The 11204-nt window shown below is 25.5% G+C and overlaps 7 protein-coding genes across 7 annotated transcripts in view; 4 read left to right on the forward strand and 3 right to left on the reverse strand.

Annotated features, from left to right (window-relative positions):
- ENU1_176130 (protein tyrosine kinase domain containing protein) overlaps positions 1-548 on the forward strand; it is a gene marked incomplete at its 5' end in the record, with an annotated part of 3161 nt that extends 2613 nt beyond the window's left edge. Inside the window, one exon of the mRNA XM_008861328.1 lies at positions 1-548. This exon is cut by the window's left edge and continues 2613 nt beyond it. Coding sequence (XP_008859550.1) covers positions 1-15 — 15 coding nt within the window. The 3' untranslated portion in view covers positions 16-548.
- A 92-nt stretch (positions 549-640) lies between these two features.
- Positions 641-1560, reverse strand: ENU1_176140 (cysteine-rich surface protein, putative; the record flags this gene model as incomplete). Its single annotated transcript, XM_008861329.1, has 4 exons — positions 641-936; positions 988-1173; positions 1221-1301; positions 1359-1560. The coding sequence occupies 4 exons, from the start codon at positions 1558-1560 to the stop codon at positions 641-643; spliced, it is 765 nt and encodes a 254-aa protein (XP_008859551.1).
- Positions 1561-2237: 677 nt separating this feature from the next.
- On the forward strand, positions 2238-3566 carry ENU1_176150 (hypothetical protein; the record flags this gene model as incomplete). Its single annotated transcript, XM_008861330.1, has 1 exon — positions 2238-3566. One exon carries the CDS (start codon positions 2238-2240, stop codon positions 3564-3566), a length of 1329 nt encoding a protein of 442 aa, XP_008859552.1.
- Positions 3567-3718: 152 nt separating this feature from the next.
- ENU1_176160 (hypothetical protein) lies at positions 3719-5761 on the forward strand (the record flags this gene model as incomplete). The annotated part of the gene is made up of 2 exons (XM_008861331.1): positions 3719-3888; positions 3952-5761. The coding sequence occupies 2 exons, from the start codon at positions 3719-3721 to the stop codon at positions 5759-5761; spliced, it is 1980 nt and encodes a 659-aa protein (XP_008859553.1).
- Positions 5762-5878: 117 nt separating this feature from the next.
- ENU1_176170 (hypothetical protein) lies at positions 5879-6895 on the reverse strand (the record flags this gene model as incomplete). The annotated part of the gene is made up of 1 exon (XM_008861332.1): positions 5879-6895. One exon carries the CDS (start codon positions 6893-6895, stop codon positions 5879-5881), a length of 1017 nt encoding a protein of 338 aa, XP_008859554.1.
- Positions 6896-8848: 1953 nt separating this feature from the next.
- Positions 8849-10084, reverse strand: ENU1_176180 (hypothetical protein; the record flags this gene model as incomplete). Its single annotated transcript, XM_008861333.1, has 1 exon — positions 8849-10084. The coding sequence occupies one exon, from the start codon at positions 10082-10084 to the stop codon at positions 8849-8851; it is 1236 nt and encodes a 411-aa protein (XP_008859555.1).
- Positions 10085-10301: 217 nt separating this feature from the next.
- The window catches only part of ENU1_176190 (cation transporter, putative), a gene marked incomplete at both ends in the record, with an annotated part of 939 nt that continues 36 nt past the window's right edge, over positions 10302-11204 (forward strand). The window contains one exon of the mRNA XM_008861334.1: positions 10302-11204. This exon is cut by the window's right edge and continues 36 nt beyond it. Within this exon, the coding sequence (XP_008859556.1) occupies positions 10302-11204 (903 nt within the window).

Raw genomic sequence — 11204 nt, forward strand, 5'->3', positions numbered from 1 at the left:
ATATCCTTCATTTAGACTTAAAACCTGACAATTTATTAGTTAATTCATTATATGCAGACTCTGCTTGTTGTGTAAAAATTACTGATTTTGGTACTTCAAGAGTAGTAAAGAAAAAAAGTAATAATGAAGACAAAGGACTTGGTACTCCAATTTATGCTGCTCCTGAAACTTATTTTGATAGATATTCTTTTGCAAGTGATGTATATTCTTTTGGTATATCTGCATGGGAAGTTTTTTACCAAGATGAACCTTATAAAGAATTTAAATCAATATTTGAAATTAAAAATTATGTAGAAAGTGGAAAACGATTACCTTTAGGTGATACTATGCCTCAAATATTAAAAGAAGTAATTAGTGACTCATGGAAACAAGAGCCTGAACAAAGAATTACCTTTGAACAAATTACTAGACTTCTTCTTAAAGCAGATGATGAATCAGGAAATCATTCTGAATTAGATATTGGTGTTTCTGATGCAAAAGTAGAAGAATTAATTTTAAAAAGAACACAACGTATGCAAAATCAAATATGTGATTTGAATCATGATTAGTTTATTGATTTATTTATTATTGTTATTAATTTTTTTTGTTTTTTTTCTATTATTATTAAAATCAAAGAATAGTTTTGTTATTCAAATTTCATTTAAAAGAAGGAGATAAAAACGATAATCAAAGCCAATGAAATAAAAGAAAGAGATGCAGAATTCGAATCAATACATCCTGTTTTATCACATCCCTCTTTACATGAAAGACTACATCTCAAACACATTCCTTCATCTTCATAATAATGGAATTCACACATAGCACATCCTTCACTATTTGAACATGCACCTTCACAATTCTCACATCTAGTACAATATCCATCCTTTAAATAATATCCATCTTCACATTCTGTACAACCAGAATCACCACATTTATCAGACTTACAAGCTCCACAAGCTAATAATTTGAATATAAAATATTAACAAAGAGGGAATAAATAAAACAAACAATTACAAAATCCATCTTTGGAATAATATCCTGTTTCGCATTCTGTACATCCTGTAATAGAAGCACACTTTCCTGATTTACATTTATAACAAGTATAACAATATCCTTCTTTTAAGAAATAATCAGGTAAACATTTTGTACATTTATTTTGTGAATCACAACTACCAGTAACACAATTTAAACAATCTATTTGATTATTTTATTTCTCATGTTTTAATTAAATTAAAACAAACATTCACATGAGCTTGAACTTGAATTTTTGATAAATCCAGTACTACAACTTGTTTTGTCTTCTGAAGTAAACCCATCTAAATCTATTGAAATTTAATATTAAACTAAAATAATAATATTTTTCATTAACTTTAACAAACATTCACAACTAACTGCTGCGTCTTGTGATGGAATTTGTTTATATCCTGGTTTACAAGAAGTACATTTAGTAGAGTCACAACTATTACATCCAGGATATACTCCATCACATTCTAAGCAATCTCCTCTGTTATTGAGATATTGATTACTGTCACACTCTGCAAGACAAATACTAATCAAGAATAATATAACAATGGGGTGCATGAAATAATGTTATTATTTTTATATTTTTTTAATATTTTTAAATTTGTAGGTTTTCTTTTATTTTTAACTAATAATCCTACTTTTTCCCGTTCATTTCCATTATTCTTACTTCTTTGATTATTATTTCATCTGAAATGAATTAATCTTGTTCGTATTATAGTTTTTGAGTTATTATTACTTTTTAATAAAAACGAAAGTAAAATTAGATAAATAACAATTTTATTTTTTGTGTTAATAGATAATTAACTTCATAATAATATCTTTTATTTTTTTATTATTACTTTTTTAATTAATGTTATTATAAATCTCTATTAAAAGTTGAAAAATCTTTTTTGAATATTCTTTTCGTTTTTAAGTATGAAAATTTCACTAATGATCGTATAGATTAATTTATTTCTTCAATACCTATTAAATCCTCCCTATTTATTTATTTATTTTCTTGTAATTCAATTGTTTTGAATAAAAAAAATATTTCCATTAAAAAAAGGATAATAATTTTCATTTCATTGATTCAAAGTGTTTATATTGTTTAAATAGAATTTTGTGTTTTATAACAAAAATATAAAATTTTGTTTATTTTCGTTGTATAAAACAATAATAGGTGATATTTTTTCTCTAGAAAAAAATCAATATTTAAAATTTCATGAAAAAATCTCAAGATTGTGAGAAAGTTTTGTATGGGAAGTGGAATATCTAAAAACATCAATCAAATTATTGAAGAATATGACCAGAGTAAAAGCAAAGAAATATTTGATTCCATTGAATCGATTACTATTAGATGTGAAGAACAAGAACAAATAGAATTATATCAAAATTTTATTAGTCATGAGTCAATACGGAACAAGTGTATCCAATTTATTAGTGATGCTATAACATCTTTTAAAAAAAGAGACTGGTATGAAAGTTCAAATCATATCATTTTAATCATGAAATTACTTCCACTAGTATTACCATCTTTATCAAATAATATTCTTGAATCATTTACATTATATGTAATTAGTTCATATCCAGATTATAATCCATTGTTATTTCTTTGTTTATCTAAACCTTTATATAAACAACCACAACTTTCATTATCTCTCTCTTCACAATATTTAATGAAAGTGATGAAATGTTCATTTGATTATTCTGATGAATATTCATTATTACTGACATTACTTTTATATTCTGATAGTATTAAGAATCAAATTAAGACATCATTTCTTTCATTATCAACACAAGATGCTTTTGCTGCACTGTTATCCAGACCATTGAAGAATATATCTTTACCATTATTTATTACTTATTTATCATTCAAAGAATGTGACCAAACGTTATTATTAAACCATTTATCATTATTAACAACAACAGATCAGAATAGTTTAATGGTTGTTATGCAAGGATTATTACAGACATCACAAACATCATTTCCACAACCAAATATTTTTGATTTATTATTACCTTATTTATATCCAGATTATCCACCAGCTCTTCTTTCATCAGTATCAGCAGTTCTTTATAATACATCTCTTTTTGCAACAGATTTATCTCCATCAGCATCAAATGCATTAATTTCAACATTTATTTTATATTCATCTCCACACCAACTCACATCAAATAATTTTAATTTATTCCAGTTGTTAGGAAGAATTATTCATCGTTTATTACATAACAGAAATACTAATCTCCTTTATTCTTTAGTAAATTCGTTAGATTCTCTTAAACAAATTCTTCAACGACCAATTTCTTCATTAGACTTACCAGATGCATTTAAAATATGGGATGAAGATAGTTATAGAGAATATCTTCAAGAGTCTAAATTAAAAATATTGATTAATCATTCTGAAAAAGTATTACCAATTCTTTCTGACTGTTCATTATCTGAAGCACAATTATTAAACACTAAATTATTTGATGACATATCAACAAATCAGTTACAAACAGACTTTGATGAATTATATCAATGGTCTTTACCAATATGGGTAAAAGAAGTCAAATCAACAATGTCTTCAGTGTTATGGTGTTAGACTATTTAATTTTAAATAAATTTGTTATTTTCAAGTAATAATTTTGTTTTTTGAATGATTTGCAAAGAAAGTTAAAAGATAATAAAAGTAATTAAAAAAACATAAGATTATTAAAATTTAAAAGAACTAAAGTTTTTAAGAAGGAAGAAACAATGGAATTATGTCACAAACAAGAAAAATGTGTTATTCAGTTTCAAATTTATAATTGTATTATTGATAAAAGAAAAGAAGATTATTATGCACTTGTTAGAATTAATACAAAAGTATTTAAAGTTATTATTCCAATGGAAAATTATTGGTATAACGCATTTTTATATGAAATGTTTGATTCAATTTAAATATTAATTAAAATATTAAAAAATAATATTATACTTATTTTATATAGTCCTTTTAATGAAGTACCAAATGGATTTACTATATCATTTTGTACTACTCATGATGAGTGTGTAGGAAATACTTATATTAAGCTAATTCCACATCACTCTTTAACAAAAAAATACCCAATTCAAACACAAAGCATTGTTGGTGAAACATTAATTTATTCATCTGTTTATATTACAAATACAACAAAGATTCAATCATTGTCATTATTTAAAAATGGAATTCTTAAATGGAGAAAAGGAATAATACCAAATACGACTATTAAAGTTATTAAATCAAATTGTATTTGTCCTATATTTGATGGAAATCAATATCATATTATTTATAATCAAATGGATACAACTCTTCAAATTACTATGAATCAACCATATTATCATCTTTGTTATTATTTCATTCATAACCAATCATTACCTTCTTACACATCTTTACATATTCCTTCAATTTTACTTAATTCTCTTGGTCCAACTCAACTTATTGGACTTTTTTTAGCTTTGTTAATAAATAAAAGAATTATTTTAACATCTAAATGTACTACAACAGTCGTTTTTGCATTACTACAACTATTAGACTTTATTGTTCCATTTGAATATACTTCATTTTGTAAAGCTCCTTGCACATTAGATGAAATAACTACATTATCTTCTTATTTTATTGGAGTAGTATCAACTGAATCTATCATTCGTCCAGGAGTTATATCTGTTGACTTAGATAAAGGAATTATTTATGGTCCTTTCATCAATATACCTCCATCTGTTACTTCATCCCTTCTTTCTAACATAGGTCATTTAAGGGTAAAAAAAGATTCTCGTTATTTTATAGCTTTTAGATGGTTTATGGCACAGTTATTGATTAACGCAAAATCGTGTTTAGCATACAGTTGGATATCTGATTGTCCCAAAGTTTTTTTTGATAAATATTCATGGTTATTATCACTACCTGAAGATTGGTTTGAATTTGGATTAACTCTTAGTAAAACGCCAATGTTTTGTCAATATTTATATAAAAATAATGGAGAGTTTAATGAATGGATTAGCATTTATGAAGGATATTCATTTGATGAGATATGTTCAAAAATTGATTCTTTATCTTATTCAATTCATATAGGAAAAAAAGGTATTTCTCAAAGTATTGATTGGATTGCTTCAGCATTTAAGACAGTAAATATTGACAAAGTAAAATGTTATTTAAATATTCCTCCAACACTAGAGAATAAAAGAAAAATACCAAATAATAATACTATTAATGAAGTTGAATGGATTTATAAACCTAATACAATGTCTTCAACAAAATTCAATGATACAATTAAATCACAAAGAGGAAGAATTTCTATCTGTTATTCACTCGAACAACTTGCTCATCAAACATGGTTAATAGAACAAGCCAGATTTGAAACACTTAGTAAAATTATTATTGAATTAAGTGATGTTTGTTTAAAGGAAAATGATGATGAGACATTAGCATGGGTTATTGACATAAGTGATAAAATAGCAATTGCTTCTGGACAAAAACTTATTACTAAATTACGTAAAATTCCAATAAAAATTGAAGTATGGAAACTTATATTAGAAAGAAGATTAAAAGAAAGTAAAAAGGAAATTTATGAAGAACCTAATCAAATGGTTTTAAATTATAATTCAATTCAAATAGAATTAAAGAATAAAATGAAAGACCTTGAAATTTTAATGGCAACTTCTATTTTAAATGGTATTATTTCATTAATGGAGTTTTTTGGACTAAAAAGTAAAGTATTAGAAGCCTTTACAGATGAAATTACAAAATATATTCCATTTGGAAATTTAATTCAAACCCACTAGAATTAATAATCGTCTTGTATAATTTGATTTCTTTTTTTAACTCCGTTTTGAATCAAATTTTTGTATGAACAAAACAGAACCATAAAAATAAGGAATTAATTCTTTAAGTATTTTTTTTTATTCTAATTCAATTGACTCTAATAATGTTGTATTATTTTGAATTGGTTCTTGTTTAATAAATTGAATTTTTGGAATATCATCGGCATCTTGCTCAATCCAACAAAGAATACAATTAAAAATATTATTTTTTGTTTGTGCAAGTGGAATATAAGAATGATAGAGACAAAAAATTGTTGAAGCTAAAATAAGTCCTACAAATACATCTGAAGTATAATGAATACGTACTATAGTAAATAAACATAAACCACATGCAACATATAAAAGAACAATAATTTTGAATGTTAAAGATAATGAGTAATGAAGTCTTTTAGAATGAAAAATAGGATATTGATCATGATAATAAATTAGAAACATTCCAGTTAATGTTATTGAACCAGTATGTCCTGAAAACATTTTATCTACTGTTGATACATGAATACCTCCTGAAATAAGAAAACTTTCAACTAATGGATTACCTGTTGCTGTTGAATAATTGATAGAAGGATCATTTAATAGTGTCATATAAACACAAATTATTCTCATTAAGAACATTACTCCCATCAAGGTAACAAACCGTCTTAATACTATTAATCTTCCTTTACATAAAAGGAATCTAAATACCATTACTACAACAAGAAAACCAAGATATTTATCTGCAAATCCAATCAAATCTCTAAAGGAAAAGACAAAAAAAAGAAGATCATCCAAAACAAATTCTTTAAAATGAACTGTTGGATGTGATCTGTACCATTGTCTTTGAAATTCTTGTGCAAAAGAAATTGATAAGCCATTAAGTAATCCACAAATAATCATAAATATAAAACAACAAATAATTGGACTAGTAAAGAGAGTTTTCAATGCTTGCAAAGGGTGTTTGAAGGATAGTACTAATCTTTTTACAAAAAAGAAAGTATCTTTAACAGAAGACCAAAAATAGTAAGTACAACTTCTCAATCCATTCCAATCTTCAACAGTAATAATCCTCTCTTTTGATTGTATTATCAAGCAGGATTCAGTTGAAGTGTGTGTGGTCATTAAAATATCTCAGAATGCTAATCTCAGAATATATTTATATTTTTATTTCAAAATTTAATGTATAGAAGATACTTTTTTTTAATTGGTTTTCTCAAGTCATTTTTGTCTTATCTATTTTAAAAAATGACAGATTTGTTTGTCTACTTCGACTCTTCTCGAAATCTTTTTTTATTCTTTTGTATAAATTCTTTCTATTGCTGAATGACTAGGTTTCTATAAATATTGTTTGACAATTTGGGTGCTTCAAACATTAAAAGTAGAAGATTCTATATAAGAGGTACAAAAAAATATAATATTATTTAATTATAATTATAATATAAATTAACATTTGTCTACTGTGGTTGTTTTGTATTTTGAAAGATGTTTTATCATGAACATACTAAAAAAAATGTGTTTGGTAACTGTTTAAGTCCATCTAGATAATTCAATGAAATTAAAAATTGCTATTACATATTCTAAAAGAAGAAGAATAAGAAGGTAAATAGTAAAAATAATGCTCTAGTTTGGAGGGTGCAAATAAACCAATAAACAACTAAAAAGTAAAAAAAAAACAATTATAGAATAATCATAAAGTTTTTAATTCGGTGAATTACAGAAGGAAGAAAGCTCTAAAGACGATGAAATAAAAATAATAGGCAAATTTAAAATATTATAACCCATAAAGATGTAAATCATTAAATATATTATGTAAATCATTAAATATATTAAAAACGCTATTCAATTTTATAGAGATAAATAAATTTTAAGAAAATGATAAAAATAAACAAGCGACTGTAAAGCACTAATGGTACTATTTAAGAAAATGTATTAAATACTACATTAACGATAATATTGAAAAAAAGCAAAGACTGGTTGTTAGCTAATTTAAGAAATGGATAAATTGAATGAAGTGCATAATTAACAATATCAACTTATAACTAAATACATGTTTTAATTTATAACTTTGAATAAATAAACATGCAGTAATGCAAGAGAAAAAGTTAATTAGTTAAAACAAATCAACATTAAAATATTTTAAAAATGTTTGAAATTATTTTCTATAGTTTGAAACGAAAAGTTTATTCATTTGCCACTTAGTTATAACCCAATACCAATATTAAGTCATTATGTTATTAAAATAAATACACTCATCTTCTTCATGAAAATTCCTAGACAAACTATTATAAAAAGGAATTGTAATATTACTGACTGCGTTAGATACTATGAAGTAATAGAAAGTATATCACTCTGTTCATAAACTGTCTAATAAATAGTTGATGTATTTCAAATGAAATATAATCATTTTCATCTCAATAAAAAAAACAATATACATTCTATTTTAATATTTACAATAAACTTTTTGTTTAATTATTTTTATAACCACCTAATTATTTTTTATAGTGAGAAATGAATACTCTTTCTTGACAGAATTGTTTTTATAATTCAATTATCATTTTAGTTTTAATATTTAATGAGTCTTCTGATGGTTGTATAGAATAAGAAAGTACTTAATGAATCTATTATTATTTTAATATACTTTTGCAAGAATCAAATGCATCAGATTTTTCTAGTTATGTATTCTGATATTATTAATAACGAACCTTATTTGAATAACAATAATGGAAATAAATTCTTAAAATATTTTATTGGAATATTATTTAATGAATCAAGATAAAATCATTATTTATATAACAATAAAAATATTTTATTATCTTTTATTTCTTTCTTAATGAACAAAAAAAATATGAATGAAAGAATAGAATAAGTGCTATGGTATAAAACATTAGAATGAGTATTTAATAGAAATTTGTATTGTTTAATAGAATTAATTGAATTTTTTATTTTTAGAATCTATCTAAAAACTGAAATTTCATTGATAATTTTATACAATGAATTATAACATATTAACTGAAAAGAAAATAATAAATGAAAGTATTGTATAAAATAAAAATAGTAAAGAACCACTTCTATACATCAGTCAAATAGTAAATTCAGTTTTGGTTGTTCATTTAACACATCAATAACATTATCATAATCCAATGGTGTTAGTTGCCCAGTTTCATTGGCTTGAAGATCTCTTTTCTTTACATTAAGTAATGGGTCAAAGTGTTCCATAGAAGTATTAACATCTACTGGTTTATTCTGAGTATAACCACTTGAGCTTCTAAAAGTTCTTTGGGTTGGATATTGACCAAAACTATCTCTTCTGAGAAAAGGAAGAGGTTCATTTGTGTAAGAATTATTATATGGTATAGAATCTCTCCTATGTCCATTTGTTTGATATTCAGTAAATACTTCAGGTCTATGTTGTTGAACTGATTGTTTTTGAATATCAACTAAATTTCTTTGTTGGAATGGTTCTCTAACAGTTAACCTTTCTTGTGGTATTGATTCTTTTTGTACTTCTCTTGAGTTAATTGCTTCTCGAATTACATCTCTTATTTCTCTTTGTGACTCTCTTTGTGTTTTTTCTTTTGTAGGAAAGTCAGGTCTTTGTGCAGTAAACCCATTGTCAAACCTATTTGGTGTTTCTACAGATCTTTCAACAGTTTCAGACCTATCTTGTTGCTCGGAAGGATTTTTACATTCAGGAAATTTGATACTTTTTTCTAAAGAAATTTGGGCTTTAGTCGAATTTTGTTTAAAAAGCTCCCAAATAGCACTTTTCGGTTCAACACCTTGTTGAATTAATGCCTGTGTTAATGTCACTGGACCAGTAATGGGTGGTATATTTCCTTCGATGAACTTGCGAAGATGAGATATGATTGTTTTACAATTTTGTGTTGGAAGTTCATAAACCGAAATTGTTTCACAAAGTGTTTTCCAAGAGATTGAATCAGGAATTACTTCATTTCCAACAACCACTAACGCAGGGACATGAATTGACATCGGTAATTGAGATATCTTTTTTATTAATAAAGTCCTTTGTGACTCTGGCAATTTATCAATAAAAGAGATATACGCTTTACATTCACCCATTCTGGGAAATTGAAACAATGGCATATGTTGTTGATCTATTTGAAGAATTTTCAAAGGATATTTAATACAATATTCTAATTCAACCCAACGAAGAATTGGAATTTGTGTAGATAAATAATGGTAGTAATCCTCAATGTTAATTTGTAACGAAACAGTTGACTTAGTTAACAACTCAAGTACTTTTTTGAGAAAATTTTGAAAGAACAAAGGAGATGGTTGTGGGTCAGACATTCTTAATAAAAAAGTTGAGAATTTAGTTCTTTAAGTTCATTCAAGGAATTGACATTCATGCAACAAGTTGTTTTATAGAGAAAAATGGCTATTTTCTGATTTTTCTCATAACAAATTGTTGTGTTAGGTTTTTCAATAATTTCGTTAAATCTGTTATATAAAACAAAAGGTGGAATTAATACTCAAATGAAACGAACTAACATTTTGGAGTTGAATGATGCAACGAGAGAATAGTGAAGACTTAGAAATTATTCGTGACAAAGAAATTGAGATGCAGCCATCTAAGACAAATGAGTATTATCCTATAGATGATAGTTGGAAAATAGAAAAAGATAAATTTTCAAGACCAATGACTAAACAAAATAAGAAATTAAAGAAATTTTATGAAAAACAAAATAAATTTGTTGATTCTCTCTTTGAAGTACCAGTTGATGATAAAGATGATATTACTGACTGGAGAACAAAAATAGCAATTTATGGAAGTTTCATTGTTAATTTGTGTTTATGTATAGTCAAAATTGTTGCTGCTATAGTTTCAGGATCATTAACTGTTATTGCAAGTGCTTTAGATTCATGCCTTGATATTGTTTCTGGAGCTGTTATGTTTATTACTGCATTACTTATGAAAAAACCTAATCCAATTAAATATCCAATTGGTAAAAAGAGAATGGAACCTTTAGGTATTATTGTTTTTGCTACAGCTATGTTTACAGCAACAATTCAATTATTAACAAATGCAGGTCAAACTTTATTGTCTGGAAGTTCAGACTTTGAAATGTCTATGTTTCCTATATGTGTAATTGGTGCAACTATCTTCCTCAAATGTTGTTTATACTTATATTGTAGAACAGTAAATAATCCTGCTGCAGGGGCATTAGCTGATGATCATAGAAATGATATTTTAACTAATACATTTGGTATGTGTATGTCAATCGTTGGATATTATTATTTTTGGTGGTTAGATGCTGTTGGTGGAATTGTTTTATCATTTTATATTATGTTAAATTGGTTTATGACGTTATTAGAATATCTTTCTATTATGTCAGGTAAAGCAGCACCACAAGAATTTATTTCTCAAATCATTGTTACTTGTTGGAATCATGATCCAAGAATCAAGGCA

This window comes from Entamoeba nuttalli (assembly GCF_000257125.1).
Source record: "Entamoeba nuttalli P19 unplaced genomic scaffold asmbl_7837, whole genome shotgun sequence".
Taxonomy (NCBI): domain Eukaryota; phylum Evosea; order Mastigamoebida; family Endamoebidae; genus Entamoeba; species Entamoeba nuttalli.